The following is a 21,227-nucleotide window of genomic DNA, read 5'->3' on the forward strand; positions in this document are numbered from 1 at the left end:
CTCTTGCTCTTGCTCGGGCTTTGTCTTCACCTCAACTCTGATACCATGTTAAGTTATGGTATATTCTATGCTTATAACGGTTTATTTCTTTTCCTTATTATATTCCACAGATTAGCAATCACATGTACATAAAATAAAGTGCAGATAGAACATTAAACGGTCGACAAAAAACAAGTCAAGACAAGAGACACAAGATGTGGCGGCTAGCCAGGGACAAACCCCACAATGTGTGGGGAAACCCTTTGATGAAATCTTCTTTTATCTTCAATAATTCAGTAGAGAGAAATAGTACAATAAATCCAATTCATATTAGCAGTAGCAAACCCTAGATCAAAGGCATCAACATTAGCGGCTTAAGCATCAAAATAGGGCAGACGATATCTCACAAACCGACCGTTGGATCAGCTTGATTCCACCACCAAAAGTTGTGGCTTTCAGAGGAGGTTCAGATGAACCTACAACACAGTTTAGATGAGAAGATCTTCTAGTCCACGCAGGTCAAACTTTACTTTTGCAGTTGCAGTTGCAGTTTCAGTTTCGGCAGCTTCCGACTTCAAACTAGGGCAATCGATATCTTGCAAACCGTCTGTTGGATTGACTTGATTCCACCACCAAAATTTGCTGCTTTCAGAGGAGGTTCAGATGAACGTACATGGTAGTTCAGATTAGGAGATCTTATAGTCCACGCAGGTAAATCTTTACTTCTGCAGTTGCAACTTTAGTTTCAGCAGCTTCCGACGTCACATGTGTAAGGGAGAGACCCTTTTCCGTGTAGTAGAGAAGAGACTCTTTTCTGCGCAATAGAGAGAGAGATGTGATGAGATGAGTGAGTGCAAATGAGGAAAAGTCGTCCTGTATTTATATACAACGTTGGTGTTTGAATAGATGCAACTGTTGAGCTTCTGAGCCTACATGAGTTGTAGGTCGGCTTGATAATAATTCCATAATCAAAATAAATTCATATCTCCATGAATACTTATCGGATTCGGATGATCTTTATATCAATCCTACACCTCTCGACGAGGGGAATCTAATAAAAATATTATCAGCCATGAATAAGATGACCCACATGAAGGTTTTCCCTAGTTTCCAATTTTAACACGAATTCTCCAAGTGACTCTGGTGCATTCTCCATCACCACATCAATCCCTTCTTATATTTTCTTGTTGGGACTCCAACGACCAAAATTAAATCTTAATCGATGGCTCAGATCATTTTTGGATCGATCTATGTGAGTTTCTAGAGAATTCTCACCTTGACTTAATTAATTTTGATTAATTAGCCATATTCCCTAAGTTTAGACTTAGGAAATATTTAAAAATCGGCTAATAATCTAATTAAGCCATCTCTAGGTGGAATTTCCAGAAACGATTTCTGGTTTTGGAAATCTCATGTATGCTAGCCTCTCCACCAAATTTTGTGGCTAGAACACATCCGATTCTACAAAAGCTAACAGTAGTGGTGATAAATTTGATGAGTGATCATGTTGATCAATGATTTGTAGTAGGCTAGTGGCCTAGTGGCTTGAGTTTTAGCATTGTTTTTGGACTCTAGAGGCCATTTAGAGTCTCATTGGTTATGTATTTTGCTGATGATATCATTGATATGTATTGCACTCAGTGCCATTTTGATATATGCACCTTTACATGGTATATAGATTATAAGCTTTTCCATATTTTGTCTCTAATGGTTTGGAATCATGGTTTGTAATCTTAAAAATAAGTTTTTTCATCAAAATATAATTATTTCATGTATTTTTTCCAATTCCAGTTTATTGAATCCAGTTCGATTTGGTTTTATCCGGTTCTGATTTGACTCACAGTTAGATAGGTGACTGGTTCAAACCCGGTTCCAGTTTTTAAAACTATGATTCAAACACTTTTGGAGGAGTTTGGCCTTCGTCAAGAGCAGTTGACTTTACCTTGATGTGATAATCAGGTGGCCCTTCAGATTGTTCACCATCTAGTGTATCACTCAAAGACCAAGCATACTGAGGTCCATCAGCACTATATTTGACAGCTGATACAAGATCAAATTATTCAAATGGAATATTACTATAGAAGAACAAATAGCTGGCATCTTCACGAAACCTATGGTTGTGGAAAATATGGACTACAAATATGGAACTTTGGAAAAGTACCTGAAAAACTGGTTTCTGAAACATAACTTCAATTTCTACTTCCTTGATGAACAGAGCAGATGTCCAGAGTGCTTCATAATTTTATAAAATACATTAACTTAAGGTACTAAAATCCACCTTATATTTAATGCATCCAACTTCTGGATTGCTGGTCAGAATAGAGATTTGAGCTCAATTGTTAGTAATGAACCCTGAAGATTAAAGACAAATTACAATATTTGATCCACAATGTTCCTGTAATTATCATGGATTACACACCCATGACGGCATTGGAAATTTTCTCCAAGGCACACCAAACATAGTAGGTAAGAGTTATGAAATTTCATCATAGAATATCCGCATCATCATGGTAAATATTTTCTGCCATCTGCCAAATTTGTAAAATATTATCTTCTGCTACACTAGCAATTAACCAATCATCATGGAGATTCCATGAGAAATCAGATATCTTGCTTGTGTGCCCTCCATGAATGAAAATCAATTCAGGTGGTCCATCTTCTGCATCTTCTGATGTTTGCTCATCGCCAATTCTGCATAACAATATACAGCAAGAATTATATTCATAATAGAAGTTCAAAAACCAAGCAAGCACCTCACTTCTAAGCTAAGCCTTGAGAATGAAACAGGAAAAACAAATGCCAAATGAGGACAATTTACAAACTACATGTTAAGAAATACATTAAATTAGTACCACAAAATTAGAAAACCATGTTCGGACAAGAAATACTTGGTTATCAGATTAATTAAATGAAATACATTAACAGGAATTAATTCCCTATTGATTCAGTTCCATGAAAGAATCATAAGCACATTGCAATGCATCTGAACACCAGTGAGGTGGGAAAGAGCTACATCAATATGCAAACATGTTTTGCAAAATTGTTGCAATCGTGGATACATGCTCATGATCTAAAGCACATAACAGACGATAGTAGGTTCTGCACTCACTAAGGGCTAATAGGGCTATGCTCTGCACCTTGGTCTCACCATGTATGATCTAGATCAACAGAAAAGAATTGACAGTCTGCCACTGAAATTTCAATGCATGGCAAAACCTGTCTTTTCAAGAAGGAGCTGCTGGTACTACTTAGGGAATAAATACAACCAAGATAGCACATCAGAATAAGCATAAGGTCTAAAAACCTAAGAGGGTTTGATGCTATTACTGCCCAACCTCTCTAGTTTTCAAGATCGAATAGTACACCATTCACAATTATATACAAACAAAGTTCGGTTGTAATCATTCTCCCATTCTTGCAAAGGTACATATAAGAAAGTTTATGCAACTGTTATTACTTGTTATTGCTAGTAGCGTGTGAGTGTTAGGATAACACCTTAACACATGACACCAGAAACCATTGAAACAAGGTAAACAGAAACCACATAATGGAAGCCATTTGGATCAAACCTTTGTATGCATTTCAGTCAAGATAGTGATCCTCATTGTAATAAAGCTTATCCAAAGCAACCGTTTCCTCCATTATTTAAGGCAAACCGTGTTGTTTTAGTGTTAGTTCAAAAATTTTCCAAAGCTAATATCATTGGTGCTTGATGTCATGGTATGGAAACTTCGCAAATTTACCTTAATCTCCCCAATTTATATTTGCCTATATATGTTATGGTAAATATAATTTAGCATAACTTATCAGAACCAGAAAATATCGAGCATCAGACATGGAATTGAAACCAGCTGGAGGTCGGACCGGTATGGCATTGGAACCGGACCAAAACCTGCCTTTGAAATGGTTTGTAAACTGGTCTACCAAAGAATTATATTAAATATGAAAAATTTAATAAACAAATGCACACACAGAGACATATACACATTAATGTAAATCCAAACCATTAGACACCAAATATGTGAAGTTTGATTGTTTTAGGGGTAGGAGGAGGTGAGGGATTTTCCGTTCTTATTTTCCCTTATTTTTTCATTTAACCCTAGCAGTCTGAACTGATTGTGAACTGTCCCCTGGTTCAATTAAGCAACCGGTTCATGTCTAGATTGGTCCAAACTGGCCAGTCCAAATAACATTGAAATTGGTGTCCATTACCCGAAACATTATAAGAACCCTCATTACAAAAAAAAACTCATCATATAAACATATTTAAGAGTACATTACGAAAATAAATATATAAATAATAATATAAATAATAACTTATAATTAAATAATAATTTATAATTAATGAAAAGACATATGAAAGGACATGTCCCTACTAGAAGACATGACTCTTAATGAAAGGGAACTCCCACCTAGCTATATATACAGAGTCTTCATTTGTAATCAATCATATCATATCATTTTCTCCTACATTATTTGATATATATTATTTTTATCCTGAATAGATTTCTTTATTTTCCAAATATTTTGGATATCTGATTCATAAGTTAGATTTGGTTGTCACATTTAGTGTCAGAGCCACATTTTTTTTCTCTGCCATTGGTGACATTAATTTTTTGGCACTGTCTATTTATATTTCAAAATTTTGATTAAAGGGAGGAAAAAAGAAAGAAGTTACCACTTGCGCTGCTATCTGTACAGTTAACAGTAGTCCATATAGTAAATTCAATTGATGTAACATTGCTCGTACAATGTACATACTATCCTACAAACTGAATTAAAAATAAAAATAAAAAAAAAATTACAGCCACCTGAATTAAAAAGTATCCACTACAATTCTGTCCCATACTTAGCCACCCCCCACAGTACCATTTTGGGACATTGCCATTGTGGTGCTGCGGTACTGCCAATTTCAGCAGCCAATCTTCATACATTTCTACACTGCTCAACCTCCAGTCAATACATGTTATTGTACACCTTGTTATCCACCAAGAGTGGGTGACCCCATACGAGGTTTTCTCCTAGATTTGTCTTCAGCCGGCAGCCAACAGCCCCTGACAGCCACCAGTGTAGCCGGAATATTGTGCCATCTGATCTCTGCTCCCTGAGCCAATCATATGTCCCCTCGCCCACATGTTGAGAACATTTGTTTGAAGGTGGGCAATCCAATCCTAAAGGTATGTTTTCCATTGTCCAATCGGGTGCTTATGCTTGTTTTTCCATGGGCATATTGGGCATGTATTATTGGGTGACTTGGAAGGAGGAGGGGTTTTGACTGTAGCTCTGTTCTCTCACTTTAAATGGGGCGTTAATTATCAATCCTAGTCCCATGGGATCTCCCCTATTAGCCTATGGCTTCAAGAAGGGCACTACTTGGGATACCCTGATTTTGGTAGTGCGGTCCTGTTTTCTCGTTTCACATTTTCACTCCCCTCCGCACATTACAAGCCTTGCTTCATCATCTTCCCTCTCTGGGTCTACATGACCACAAGATCCACAAGGTGTTGGTATGCCCCCTCCCCTTGTCCACATGTTTGGGTCGGGCCTGGAAATGTTGCCCCAAAAGTTGATGCAGCTAAAAGAAAAAAACATATCATGGCCACAAGCAAGAAATGAAAAGAATATTATAAAATGCAAAAGATGGATAGGACATTCAAATAAGAGGTGGGCAAAAGCCAAACATTAGCTCTACCCCTTATCATTATGGCCATCACCGTGGTTCCTAGGGCCCCATGCAATGTTACTTGGGAGCGGGAGCGGAAGCGGGGAGCGGGAGCGGGAGCGACCATTTTCAGAAGCTCCCGGTTTGGGAGCGAATCCCGGAGCGATTTTTTAAAATATATATATTTTTTATATTTTTTAATTTTTGATACATATATGTCAACAAAAACATGTAGAATGATGAAATAGACATAAAAAACATAAAAAAACATAAATTGATCATTGAACCATATCACATCAATCATCTAGAAATTATAATCGTCATCAACCTTAGTAAAATTAAAATACATATTACAACTGCAACATATTGAGTCTTATAAATCATGATTCATCAAATTCAATATTAAAGTTTCAACTTCAAGCTTTCAGAATTGAAAATTCAATAACATTTATCATCATTGATCACCAAAGTAACAAGTTGTACTTGTAAGCCAAGTTTAACCATTACAAGAAGTAATATCGAAGATATTTCTAAGTCCTAACTCCTAACTTCTAACTGTTAACATGATATGAAATGTTAAAAATTTATAAAATGAAACATGAATAATGAGATGAAATGAAACAACTTTAGTGACTAGTCTTTCACAAAGCATCATATTCATAATTCACAATCATTACCAATGAGTTATAATTGCCAAGGCCCAACTTCAAACTTCAAATTTTCATTGTCACAGTGATATAATGTTTACAAAAAATATCATAATGTCATAATGATATGAAAGAGTCAAGAGTCAAGAGTCAAGGACTCAAAACTCAACACTGAACAGTTATGAAAACTAAAGTGACAAGTCTAATAGAAACTAAAAAAGACAAGTAAACTATAAATCTACAAGTGGCCCTTGCCACGAGAGTCTCCAGGAGTATAAGTAGGTCGTGGTGGTCTTCTAGGAGTCTCCCGCCCAGACCGACGACCAGAACTAGAGCCTCCACGCGAGGGTGCCGATGGAGGTGGCGACAGCAATGGAACAAGACTCGGGCCCCGAGAACTGCTACTGGATGGTGGAGGTGGAGGTGCCATGGCTGCTGCAGCTGCTTCAGCTTCATCCCGTACAAGCTCCTCTTCTAGTTCTTCCATATGTACAATGCCATCCTCCAAATTGTCGTCCTCAGGGTGATTGTCCCAAATTTTATATGTGGGATCTTCATTAGCCCGATCACAGTAATGGCTCAACAACCTCAAGTTGTAGTGCACATAAACCAAGCTTTCTGCTCGGTTTTCGTTGAGCCTGTTTCTTTTCACATTATGTATATAACTGTAGGTGCTCCAACACCTCTCTGCAGAAGAAGAATTTACAACCTGTGAAAGAACTTTTATTGCCAATTTTCGCAAAAGTCCGTGGCCGCCATATGTTTCCCACCATGTGAGAGAATCAAATTTATCTTTGTCATCCATTGCATGGAAGTTACCATACAAACCATTGCCAGTGAAGTATCTGCCTATTTCAAGGCGCACAGCTGCACATTCCTCCCTGTCAGGCACCAACTTTTCTAATGCTTCCAGATATCCTCTAGTTACCTCTCGATCTAAATGGGGTTTGGTCCTAACACCACCCCCTGCTGCAGGTTTGCCCAACCAAGAATCTGAGTAGTATTTTGGCGTAAGGATATACGCCAAGCAATGTAGTGGAAGGTTAAGCCTATTCCACCGTTCACACACACAATCGTGAATCAGTTTGTACAAGTCGGGATCTTTGTTATGAACAATGTCTTTTATTTCCCCCAACATGGTATCCATTTGCTCATACACCTCGCCAATCACTGGTTTGTCTGTATCTGCAAACCGAATCATGTTATAAATTGGCTTGGTGAAATCCAATACCTGTCTCACAGTTGTCCAAAACTGCCCATCAAGAGCGGCCTCCTCCACCGTTTCAAAACCTGCAATGTCAGCTACATTTGTAGCCCTTTCCTTTAACACCTGCCAATGTGGACTTGATACCATGCTAGCTAATGCCTCTCTTACCTTCAAAAGGCGCCTGAAGGTGAGGTAATAGCTACCAAATCTAGTCCTCGCAATCTTCAGCAACTCCAATCTCGAGTGACTGCGGAAAAGGCCATGGGTATTGCTATGATTTGTAATAAATTTTATCATTTTTTTTCCTTTCTTGTACAAATCACCAATCCATTGGTATTGTTCATTTTTGTTTTTGACAATATCATGCAATAGAAGGTTCAATGTGTGAACCAAACATCCAGACCAAAATATGTTCGGGTATTTATCCTCAATAATTGCTCCCGCTGCCTTACAATTAGGAGCATTATCAGTGATGACTTGGATGACATTGTATGGGCCAATACGCTCAATTGTTTCAAGCAATGCTTCTGCAATGTTGATAGCGGTCTTGAACTTGTCTGAGTAATCATGTGCAGCTAGAAAGATGGGACCACTAACAGACACAGCAAGAACACTTATCAATGGCTTGCCTTTTACATTTGTCCATCCATCAGATACAATGGACACCCCATTGTCAGTCCAAGAACTTGTCATTTTATTCAAAGAATGTGATATTTTTGCTTTTTCATGATCAAGGCCAACAGTTCTTGCCTTGTCATACCCAGGGCTCTTGTATCCTTTAGGGGCATCATTTATGGCAGAAACCATTTTGTGCCAATAAGGTGAGCGTAGAACATTGAATGGTATCCCACATGCATAGAGGGACCTGTAAACTTTTGAATCCACATCATTCCTACACCCCTCATCAAGGAAATCTGATATGGTTCTACGGCGTAAAGATGATGACCCTATGCCTCCATGTCCATATCCACTGCCTTGGGAGGATGCTGAAGGAGTTCTTTGTGAGCTTGGTTCAAAGAAACCCCTTGATCTTTTTGCTCTGTATTGGGCGTCCTCCTCTTCCTTTATGTATTTGGCTCTATCTGCTGTTGACACCTTGTCACAAGTTTTGATTCCTATTTGTTTCTCTCCATCCCATGGCCTTTTCCCGCAGAGGTGTCTTCTAGCACGGGTGTATGAGCCTGTGTAGTCAGTGTTGCAATGGGGGCAATGAAATTTAGTGGTTCCACCCCCTCTCCCTGTTTCAGCCCTATGAACATATTTCCACAATGGAGTTTGGTCTTGTTTAGTTTTTTGACCCTCATGTTCACCCTCCTCCACATCCTCCTCACTGGGGTTTTCACCCATTTGACTTCCTCCGGCTTCTTCATCCACCTCTTCAGTTTCAGGCCCCCTCCGTTTCCTACTCTCCACCACCATAATAACCAGAAAGGGGACCAGGAAGAGGAAAATGCCAATAAAAATGCTCAGGTCCATCGTGTTTGATGTTTGTAGGGTTTGAGTCTTGAATCTGCAAATTAATTTAGTTTATTGGGATTAATTCATTTAATTTATTAATTTAATTTAAATTAATGATCTTTAAACTCAAACAGGTAAATGAAACTAACCAAATTAACTACCTAACCAGCTAAACTAACTAAATGATTAAGTTACTTACCTCTGCAAGCTTCCTCCTCGCTCCTTGGCACTTGCTCCTCGCTCCTCAGCTCTGGCTCCTTGCTCCTCAGCTCTTGCTCCTTGCTCCTTTGCTCTTGCTCAGCTCTCAATCTCAAGCTCAATGAAGTTGAAATGAGTTTTTTTTGGCCCATTGGGCTTATAAACAAAAAAAAATTAGTTACATTTTTTACATTTTTTTGATTTTTCGGGTCCGGCGGAATTTTTTTCCACCGAACCGCTCCCGGCCGGTTAAAAATCGCTCCCGGAGCGTTTTTTAATGCCCGGGAGCGATCAGGGAGCGATCGCTCCCCGATCGCTCCCGGGCATTAAAAAGCGCTCCGGGAGCTCGGGAGCGATCGCTCCCTGAAACGCTCCCTATCAGAGCAGGGAGCGTAAATTTTTTTAAGGGAGCGCGCTCCCGTCCAGGAGCAATTTTGGGAGCGCGCTCCCGACCCGCTCCCGACCCGGAGCGCGCTTCGGGAGCGGGTTCGAGGGGGGGGGGGGGCGCTCCCCCGCAACACTGGCCCCATGAGTGCCCCCACATCGTTAAGGAACCCATGCACGTCTCAACCCCTAGTGGGCGATGAATTGCCCCACCTTAAGGGGGTAATAACTATGTATATCATACACAACATGCTTTCATCTCTTGGAGTCCCGAGCAATAATATAAAGAAAAATCAAGAAAAGGCAAAAGGAAAACAAAAATGGGTGGAAAAACAAAGGCTGGGGTAACTCATATATCCACATTGCTCCCTCCCCCTCCTACATCTATACACCCAAATATATATACATCCCTCATCATTACCATCCTTGAACCCATGGCATTTGGCTTTGAGACCCATGTGTCCCTATCCACCTCATCATTATTCACATGACCCCTATCAATTGAAGGATGTACCTTGGACTTGTATTTTCCCCTTAGGGCTGGGAACACCTAATAGGGTTGTTTATTTGCCACTTGCTAAAATTGGCAACTAGGGCCAAATTCCACCTAGGACAACTCATTTGATGAAGATGATGATTACATTAAAATCCTCTTTTTGAGAGGGGACCAAAATTGATATAAAGATCATCTCATTTGGACAAGCAGAAGTGTGATTTTGAATTTATGCCCACACATGTGCAAATTGTCAAGGTCGGCCTCATAATCATGTAGGCTCAGAAAGCCCAATGGATGTGTCACTTCACCCTCAACGACTTGTATAAATACAAGTGACCTTTCTCCTCATTTGGCATCTTCATCACTCACATTTTCTCTCCTTCTCTCATTGGTTCGTACAACATTGGGCATTCTCTCTCTCTCTCTCTCTCTCTCTCTCATGTGTGGATCAAGGAGGACAAATTTCAAAGCTAAATTGCAGGGCTAAAAATCTCAGAAAATTCTGCAGTTTGGCCAATGTTACCAACGTTGACTTTGACCTTCCAAAGAGAGTTTGACTTCGATCTTTTGGGAGATTATCTTTTTGGGCAGGCCACATCTTTTGGCATAAGAACCGAGGTGATCTGAGCACTTTGACCGCAGACCAAATTACAAGTTGACCGTAGATTTCAAGACAACAGTTTGACCAATTTTGACCGTTGACTTTGTCACTGTGTTGCGCTAACTTTGACCTCTTGATCAAGCAGAGTTTGACTAGGGAAGACTGAGCTATTTTGAGGACATCCTATTGTTGCTTTGACCATCTTTGACTTTCTGGTTAGGGCTGATTTGACTGCATATTTTGACAGTGTTGTTTTGACTTTGAATTTGGCAAGTCAATTTGACTTTTGTACTCTCTATCTTTGTTGAACATTCAACGGCCCAGATTAGAAGCTAATCAATGGCTAAGATCTTTTCTGTTTGATCCTCATCTTCTTCTAGAAGTTACACCCATAGTTAGATTAATACCCATTAATTATTTTATTTTCCTATGTTTAGACTTAGGGTCCCATTAAAAATAATTAATTATTTTAATAACACTGTTTCTGGTGGAATTTCCCAAAAAGCTTTCTCGGTTCTTTGGAATACATGTGCCCAAGCCTCCGTACAAAATTTGAGACTTAGAGCACATCCGATGCTACTAGAAATCAACATAATGTATGTAATTGTTGCAGCAAATGTAAATGTTATTGTGCCCTATTTTTGTTGAAGAAATTTTTTGGAGGCTATTTGGTTGGCTCTTGCATATGTTACTCATGACATAACATGCAATGAATGTTCCTAGTGATGAAATGTTATTTTTCTTCATGAAACTCCATATTCTAATAGTAGGTAATTGTTGAAGGTTGGTAGCTAGGGCATCAACTTTTGACCTCTTTGAGGACAAATTTGGCCAATCTAACGCATTTAGGACTCCATAGCCCAAAGGACTAGGCACTAGTCCAAGGATTTTGGTGATCAAACTCCTCTTCTCCATAGTTTCTCCTCCCAAATTTCAGTCCCCTAAAGGTAGGGTGAAAATCTAGGTCTTGCAGCTAAATTTTAGGGAGGTATTTTTCGGGAATCTGAGAATCCAAACATCAAGCTCAAGGTCTATGCTACCTATGCTCCAATTTTGGTGGGCATCCGCCTAAGTTTCATCCATAAAATCTCTTGCCTTAGGTGCTACTCCAAGAGGGAAAACCTAGGTCTTTCTCTCTCACCTTGGGGACTTCTTTGAGGGTTGTATGAGCTTAGTATTCGTTGGAATAAATCATAAGAAACCCTTTCTCCTCCCTTTCCTTGACCTAGTGAGTACCTTGGAAGTATTTCTTCCCACGATTATTCATAAAACCCTAGGTCTAGCGCAAGTCTTCGCTTGGTCTCTCAAAGGAAGTGAAGAGCCTATTGGAAGTGTTAAAACATCACATTGAGCTTCTTAGAGAGGTCTTATCCCATCACTTGGGGTCTTGATCTTAGGAATACCTATTATCATCATAAATCTCAAACCCTAAGTCTTGATCTCCTTCTAGGTTTTTCTTGGAGAGCTCTTAGCTTCTTTGAAGCATTGAACCATTATTGTGTCTCTCCTTGAATGGGGTTTGTGGAATCACGTCATACATAAATCATTGGTCTATTCATTCTAAGTGATTCTCCTCCTACCAGGATTCCTCCCATTGGTGAAAGTCTGTAAAGAGCAGGGGACCTTGACTAAGGTGACAGTGGGTCATTGTCCCATTGTTGTCACTTAGTCTAGTAGTTGTCTCTTAGGTTTTCCCTTCCTTAGGTCCCTGCTAGATTGTGTGGTAATATGCCTTATGCAATTTGTACACATCAATTAATCATCGTAATCATCCATACCACTACACGATTAGCTATCTGTACAACTCAACATATGATCCTTACATTGCCTTGTTGTACATATACCAATTGCAACTAGATTTCTGGACTATATAAAAACTAAATAAATCATACCACTGGGCATTCAAGTCATCATTGTGTCATACCAATTTGTGTAAACATGTTCGTACACCTGCCCAAACCATAATTGTATGGTACTATCCATACCACTGCCATCCATATTTTTTAAAAATCGTGACCTTTCAAATATTAAGAGTTCAACAATTGGACTATATTAAATCAAGATTTACGCACCAGAGTAGGGTTATAGATATCTGTAAAATTATAAATAAAAGACATATTTTCTAAGGTACAATAACCAACTATCAAATTACATATTAAAGATATATTGAAGTAGTGGGTCTCTTACGCCTTGTACTCTTACCTATTATAAGGAATATATGAACTTCATATTCAAAGCGTCATTTGACGTAAATTATCAACAAAGCAAAATGGAGTCTATTAATGATGAAAAAGGAAATTTTCATAAAAATTCAAAAATGTGTTTCAACACTACTTAGAATGTGTTACCACTCAAACTAACACTCAAACTAACAGGGGACCTAAAGGGGGACTCCTAAAAGGTGAATGTTAAGCCAAAGGCAACAAATGGAGACTTAAACCACTATCACCTCAGCTAAGGCTCCCTTCTATTTACAGACTTTCACTGACGGGAAGAGACTCGGTATATTATGGAATCAATGATGAAGGATAAAACAATGAATAGATATGAGTGACCAAAATAATTCCTTTCCCAGAAGGGCTTGATGGATGGAGCTTGCTTGCTTTCTAAGCAAGGTACAATGTCTTCTAGGGAAAGGAAGGGAGGATTTGAGGGTTAGGTTTATGGAATATGACCTGTGAATGAGTTTCCCAATCCCTAAAAATCCTTTTGAAATTGGTATCCCAGATGGTTCTTGAAGAATTGTCTTTTTAGAAGAATGGGACCACACGGGACCAAGTGGACCCAGTCTAGGATAGGGGAATAAGTATAGCAACCAATGATGTTCTTACCCTAGACAAGGTGGGGAAAGGATCAAAGAAATAATTCTCACTTGAAGGTGTTGATTTGACCCTTTGAGGTACTAGCCTTGGGGATGCTAAGGCAAGTTTTGATCCCGGAGCTAGGGCTTGGCTTTTCTCCCAACTCCACCGTCGGAATGGCTTCAAAATTGGAGGATAGCTTGAGGAAAGGCCAACGCAAGAGACCCTAGGAGATCGAACTTTTTGGAGGGCTAGCTTGTTAGGAAATTGATGCCCTAGGTACCCCAACTTGGCTAGACCTAGAAGGAGGTGAAAGAAAGTGGTTTTTGGTGACCACCTTTTGGTAGATCAGTGCCTTACTCTTTGGGAGAATGGAGTCTACAATGAATCTGAGTAAGATTTCTTGGTTCCTAATCAAGGAGGCCTCAAGACCACTTCGCAAGCCTTCTAGGTCAAGGAGAAGCAGTCTTGCAGCTTTTATACTTTGATGCACAAAAGGAATGGCTTATCAAGGTCAAATTCTTTGATAGAATTACCCCTAGGAAATTTCGTTCATATTACATGGCCCATACATTGAGAGATGCTATAATAGAGACAAAATTCCACAATTTTAAGAAATAAATGCATGCAGCAATTAGCCCTAGTACAACGAAAATCTCAGTCCAATGTATATGACAAAGTAAAACAAGAATAACATTAAAAGCATGTACTTACATGTAATAGAATATATCCAACCATTCACAATTGACAAGAAAGAAGCTCCAAGAGAAGATAGACCAGTGTTACTTGGGAGCGGGAGCAAAAACGGGAGCAGGAGCGACATTTTCAAAAGCTCCCGATTTGGGAGCGAATCCCAGAGCGTTTTATATATATATATATATATATATATATATATATATATAATATTTTTTATATTTTGATACATATATGTCAACAAAAACATGTAGAATAATGAATTAGATACAAAAAACATAAAAAAACTTATATTGAAGTTTTGAACCATATAACAACAATCATCTAGAAGTTATAATCTTCATCAATCACGTCCACAAGTTAGTAACATAGTAACATACAACATATTGAGTCTCATGATTCATCAATCTTAAAGTTTCAAGCTTTCAAAATCCAATATATAACATTTATCATCATTGATCACCAAAGTTGTACTTGTAAGCTAAGGGTAACCATTACAACAAATAATATCTAACATGAAATGAAATGTTATAAAATGAAATGAAATGAAACAACTTTCAACTTTCAACTTTCATGAAGCATCATATTCATAATTCATTACTAATGAGTTATAATTGCCAACTTCAAACTTAAATTAACATATATTGTTTAAAAAAATATCATAATAAATATGAAAGAGTCAATAGTTATAAAAGCTACTAGAAACTAGAAAAGAGAAGTAAATCTATTATCTATTTCTTATGCTTGGGCCTCTTGCCACCACGAGAAATGTCTAATTTTTTAGTCTTGTTGGAAAATCAGGATCTTTGTCATTAATATCACCCTCTAAGCATTAATATCCAGAGGTATCTTTGTCATTACCTCTATATCTGTATAGGGATCTTTGTCATTAATATCACCCTCTAAGCATTAACATAAGATAGAACAAGCATAACATGTCAAGTCAAGATTTTGTTTGAGTGATGCATACATTTTTAGGAGGGTCGTGATAGAGGAGTTCGACAACCAATGTCACTAACATCAAGGTACATAGAGGGATTGGTGCTCTTGATTAAATACGAGTTCCATACCCTAATACATGACAAAATTCAATGGAAACATTACAATCCCCCAATCTTGAAATCCTGAAAGACTGATAAGTCTACTGGATTTTGAATGAAATCTGAAATTCTACTTTCTCCATATGAAATCCAATGAGGCCGGAACCACTCTCAAACATCCCGAGTCATTTCATGGTAATGCTAAAAATTTAAGTAAAAGGATGAAAATGAAGATTAAGGAGAATGTCATTTTTACTTTAAGAATTTAACATTACCATGAATAGCATATCAATACTAGGGCTTAGACTTGATCATTAAGCTGCCCCACTCAAAAATTATTTGTTTCTTTCAAAAAAAATTGCATTTCGAACATTACTACAAAAACAATTTGCAAAAAAGGCAAAACGCTCCCAAAAAGGCAGGGAGCGAAAAAAATTTTAGGGAGCGCGCTCCCGAAATCGCTCCCTTTTCGGGAGCGATTTCAAGAGCGCACTCTCGACCCGCTCCCGAGTCGCTCCCGCCCGAAGCACGGATTGGGAGCGGGATCGGGGGGGGGGGGGGGCGCTCCCCCGCAACACTGAGATAGACCAATATCGACACATCAAAATTCATCCATAAAGCTCCAATTCATCCTCTAGAAAAAGAGTGAAAATCTCAAGAGAGAGAAAAGATCCAACCCAAAGTGATGATGAGAAAATGAACTCCTTTCACTTGTATTTATACACAAATTAGGATTTCGAATTAGCCTCCTTGGCCTACATAAGCCCCAAAAATAAAATAATGTTCTAATAATTCAACTTTTGGTGACAAGTGTTGATTTCTGGTAGCATTAGATGTGCTCTAAGTCTCAAATTTTGCAGGGAGGCTCGAGCACATGTATTCCAAAGAACCATGTATTCCAAAGAACCCAGAAAGGGTTTTGGGAAATTCCATCTGGAGATAGTTTTATTAAAATAATTCATTATTTTTAATGGGACCCTAAGTCTAAACCTAGAAAATTAAAATAATTAATGGGTATTAATCTAACTATGGGTGTAACTTCTAGAAGAAGACGAGGATCAAGCAAAAATGATCTTAGCCATTGATTAGCTTCTAATCTGGGCCATTGAATGTCAACAAGGAGATTATTTAAGAAAGCTTGAGGGTCATTTGGAAGACACACAGAGAGTTGATCAGTCAGATCAAATTGCTGAAGCTAGAGGCAACGCAGTGATTTGTAGTGATCACGCAAAGAGGGGCAGAGGGAATTTTGGTTGGAGGATCTTCTCCGAAGCCAAGGATACTCAGCAGAGAGGCAGAGAGACACATAGAGGAGGCAGCGTAGAGGCCAGAGAAGGTGACGCAGAGCCAGGAAGGGCTCACGTAGGCCCCACACAGAGCAGCGCAAAGCCTCCACACAAAACTCCGAGATTTGTTGGGAGGCTGACCATTCTAAGCTGGGAGGGCTAGAATCAACTCCTGAGAAGCAAATCGATATCCAACAAAGGTGACGTAGGGCCTTAGAGGTTGACGCAGGGCCAACAGGGGCAGCGCAGAAGTAGCCGAGGAACTCGTTGGTTCAACTGCCGGATCAGTGTAGAGTGAGGTAATCTCACTAATTTCTTCTGCTAAGTGATATTCTCTATAACTGGATTGTCGAGAAGGCATCCAGTGGTTGTATTCAGAAATAACTTTAGCTTAATAATAAAATCCCTCAGATCTGCTGCACTGGTTTTCCCACATTGGGTTTTTCTAGGGACATTTGTCCAAAAACAATTGTGTCATTTGTGTGTATCTTTCTCTATTGTTCAGTTTCTTGTTTTGGCATATTATTTAATTGGTGTAGGCTGCAATGTATGTATTTCGATGTTTGCCGTAGGAAACTGCAAATAACTTGTTCATGTAAATCTAACAAGTAGAAGAAATATCATCAGTGTTGCAGTAGGAATTCCCGGGTTTAAGGAATTTTCACATGGTATCAGAGCAGTGCAGGTGAAGCAAGAAGAACAGTGCCAGAGAACCCAGCGCTGAGCAAAAAAGGAGATCGAAATAGCTGCAGGAGGCAGCAGTTTGAATCCCCAGAGGGGTTTGCGCAGTCCAAGCCGGAGGGCTGAATTTTCAAGGCAGTCTCTCTTTGAGTGAGTCGATAGAGAGGAAGGGCTTCCAGATCGAAATTTTGTCGTGGCAGAGGGAGCAACGCTGAGCCTCAGCGTGAGGAAGAGCTGGTGGGACATAGTTTTTCTGCAGGCCGTTTTGCTGGGTAGAAAGACATCAGAAGAGAGGAGAGAAGCACAGTGAGGGGATTTTTCCTCAATAGACTCCCCGCCAAGAAGTCTATTTTCATATTGGCTGAGCAGTAGCAATAAGAAGCCGAGAGGACAAGTTCGACATTTTCGTGGCAGAGATGGCAACCAGTGGGCTAAGAGATCAGGGCAGGTTGGATGGGGCATCCAACTACGTCATCTGGAAGGAAAGAATGCCATTCCTTCCAGATGAGCATTCTCTCAAGACCTATGTCGACAGCGTGGTGGCTATGCCTGCAGATCAAGATCTACTGAAGAAGTACTGAGCAGAAATGGCGAAGGCAAAGAGAATGATCCTCGACGGAGTGAAGGATCATGTAGTCTACACATCGCTAACAAAGGGACTGCTAAGGAGATGTGGGATGCGTTGTCTACACTGTATCAAGGGTCTTACGGACAACGGAAGATGTACTTAGAGCAAAAACTGAGATCTGCACATATGCAAAAGGGGGAGCACATAGATTCGTTCCTCACGAAGCTTCAAGAGACTCGTGATGAGTTAACAGTTGTGGGTTCTACACCTCAAGGGTACGAGTTGGTTAGACTGGCCCTCAATTCGGTTTCAGATGAGTGGTAAGTCTTTGTCCAAAGTATCCTGGGTAGAGCGACTTTGCCGAATTGGGATGAGATGTGGGCAGCTCTCAAGCAAGAGTTGAGGAGAGACTTGGTCAAGTGTAAGCTTGACAGAAGCAGCAGCAGTGGGTCGAAACCCAAGGAAGAGGAAGAAAATGCAACCCTCACATCTAAGGGATAGCAGGAGCAGCAGAAGCGAAAGAAGGATGTTTCGAAGATTAAATGCTTCAGGTGTGGTGAAATGGGTCACTACGCAACACAGTGTCCTCTCAAAAAGAAGGACAATGATGAGAAAAATGATCCGAAGGCTGCTCCCGTGAAGATCAAGGAGGATGAGTTTGCCATGACAGCCGAGATACCTCCAGGTGGGAGGAGGGCTGATTTGGAGTTGTAGTTCAAAAAGAGCTACAGATGGGCAGAATCTTAGAAGAGCCCACCTCTTGGATCAATTCCTTTGCTACGGGAGCCCAAATTAGTAGCAGGATGGACCGGATCAGTTGATGCAAAAGAGTGCTAGGAGAGACAGTTACAGTGGCTAGGAGCGCCAGAGACTGAGCAACGTAGAGCAGAGTTGGCAGCAGTGTAGTTGGCACATAGCAGAGGTCAACAGCAGTGCAAAGGCTTCAGAGGGATAGCATGGGACTAGCAACAGTCAGATCTTCAGCATCGAGATGCATCATACTAAACACTAGTTCAGTAATTTGGGATGTTTTTCCCCTGCTGATCCAGTAGCAGCAGTAGTTTGTAGTGCAGGGGCAGTTGGCAGTGCCAGTGCCAGCAGTAGCACGGATGCAAAAATTCAGAGAGAGTTGTAGTACGGATGCAGTGTTGACAGTGGCAGTGTCAGTAGCAGTACAGTTGCAGCAGCAACACAGTAGTTGGTGGACAGCATGTCAGACATCAACAGCACAGAGGATGATGTTATGAAGTTAGGGTGATGCTTCAATGGGAGGCATTGCTAGAGCACATTCCTCACTAAGAGGGAGTGTTATTTTTGGTAGCACCAGATGTGCTCTATGTCTCAAATTTTGGAGGTAGGCTTGGGCACATGTATTCCAAAGAACCTAGAAAGCATTTTGGGAAATTCCACAAGGAGACAGTTTGATTAAAATAATTAATTATTTTTAATGGGACCCTAAGTCTAAACTTAGGAAATTAAAATAATTAATGGGTGTTAATCTAACTGTGGGTGTAACTTCTAGAAGACGAGGATTAAGCATAAATGATCTTAGCCATTGATTAGCTTCTAATCTGGGTCATTGAATGTCAACGAGGAGATTATTTAATGAAGCTTGAGGGTCATTTGGAAGACACATAGAGAGTTGATCAGTCAGATCGAATTGCTGAAGCTAGAGGCAATGCAGTGATTTGCAGTGATCATGCAGAGAGGGGCAGAGGGAGTTTTGGCTAGAGGATCTTCTCCGGAGCCAAGGATACTCAGCGAAAGCAGAGAGACACACAGAGTAGGCAGCGCAGAGGCCAAAGAGGGTGACGCAGAGCCAGGAAGGGCTCACACGGGCCCCACACAGAGCAGCGCATAGCCTCCACACAAAACTCCGAGATTTGCTGGGAGGCTAACGTTTCTGAGCCAGGAGGGCTAGAATCAGCGCCTGAGAAGAAAATTGATCTCCAACAGAGGTGACGTAGGGCCTTAGAGGCTGACGCAAGCCCAACAGGGGCAGCGCAAAAATAGCCGGGGAACTCGTTGGTTCAGTTGTTGGATTAGCCAAGACTAGCAGGGTAGAGTGCGATAATATCACTAATTTCTTTTGCCAAGTGATATTCTTTGTAACTGGATTGTCGGGAAGGCATCCAATGGTTGTATTCAGAAATAACTTCAACTTAATAATAAAAACCCTCATATCTGCTGCACTGGTTTTCCCACATTGTGTTTTTCCAGGGACGTTTGTCCAAAAACAACTATGTCATTTTTGTGTATCTTTCTCTATTGTTCAGTTTCTTGTTTCGGCATATTATTTAATTGGTGTAGGTTGCAGTGTATGTATTTCGATGTTTGCCGTAGGAAACTGCAAATAACTTGTTCATGTAAATCTAACAAGTAGAAGAAATATCATAAGTGCTACAGTAGGAATTCCTGGGTTTAAGGAATTTTCAAAACAAGCCCACCAAACTACCTCATAAATGAAAGAGTAAGCCTCTCAAGTGTTCATTTTTGTAGCATCGGATGTGCTCTAGCCTCGATATTTTGTAGAGAGGCTAAGACACATGCATTCTCCAAGACCCAGAAATCATTTGAGAAAATTCCACCTAGAGATGGTTTAATTAAAATAATTAATGATTTTTAATGTATTCCTAATTCTAAAATTAGGAAATGTGATTAATTAAAGGGTATTAATTAAATCTGGTGCGAATCTTCTAGATAAAGATGAGCATCAACTCCCAGTTAATCTCAGCCTTTGATTATGTTTTAATCTTGGTCGTTGTTGCTCCAATAAGAGATTATAAGAAGGAGCTTGATGGGCACTTGGAGAACACACTGAGATAGTGAGATCTAGAGATTGAATTCTCAAGAGTAGCAGCGCTAAGTTGCAGGAGAGAGATCGAGTGATTTTCTTGCAGTGAGGGGCAGGGATATTAGACCAGAGGATTTTCCAGTCCCGATGAGTGCAAGGCAAAGAAGGCATCGAGAGGTCCAGAGAGGCAGCGTAGTGCCATGCAAAGGCAATGTAGTGCAGTGCTTCAGAGGGAGTCCGCAGTTTTGCTGGGGAGCAATCAAGATCCAGAGCCAGAAGCCAAGGTGTGAGTCCGGAAGTCCAAGGAGGCGAGTTTCCAGTGGACAGAAGGTCAAAAGGAGAGGGTGACGTAGTCCCTTGAGCTTTGATGCAGTGACTGCATGAGCCCACGCAGAGATAGCGAGACTGCGCAGAGACTGCACAGGGCAACTCATCAAGAACTCGGATTAGTGTCGAATCTTCATGACAGTGTGGGATATTTTCTCACTACCTCTTTGACAGTTTATTCTCTGTGTCAGATAGCCAATTTGGGCATCCAATGGTTCGTACTCATATTACTACTGCATAATAATCAAACCTTCAGCTGTTACACCGATTTTCCCAAGTTGGGTTTTTCCGGGGACATTTGTCCAAAAATAATTGTGTATATGTGTGTGTGCATCTATTCTTCAGCGTTATTTTTCTTCCGCGATATTTTTTATTTGTTAAGGCTGTAGTGTATGTATTTCGATA

General features: G+C 40.1%; 1 protein-coding gene across 1 annotated transcript in view; it reads right to left on the bottom strand.

The window, feature by feature from the left end:
- Positions 1 to 2,152: 2,152 nt before the first annotated feature.
- The window catches only part of LOC149204490 (histone-binding protein MSI1-like), a 161,572-nt gene continuing 142,497 nt past the window's right edge, over positions 2,153 to 21,227 (bottom strand). Inside the window, exon 4 of the mRNA XM_089394729.1 lies at positions 2,153 to 2,670. Coding sequence (XP_089250855.1) covers positions 2,466 to 2,670 — 205 coding nt within the window. The 3' untranslated portion in view covers positions 2,153 to 2,465. The remainder of the gene's footprint in view (positions 2,671 to 21,227) is intronic.

This window comes from Pinus tabuliformis, chromosome 1_2 (genome assembly GCF_031772625.1).
Source record: "Pinus tabuliformis cultivar Carrire ecotype Pingquan chromosome 1_2, CPIR1, whole genome shotgun sequence".
Classification (NCBI taxonomy): Eukaryota; Viridiplantae; Streptophyta; class Pinopsida; order Pinales; family Pinaceae; genus Pinus; species Pinus tabuliformis.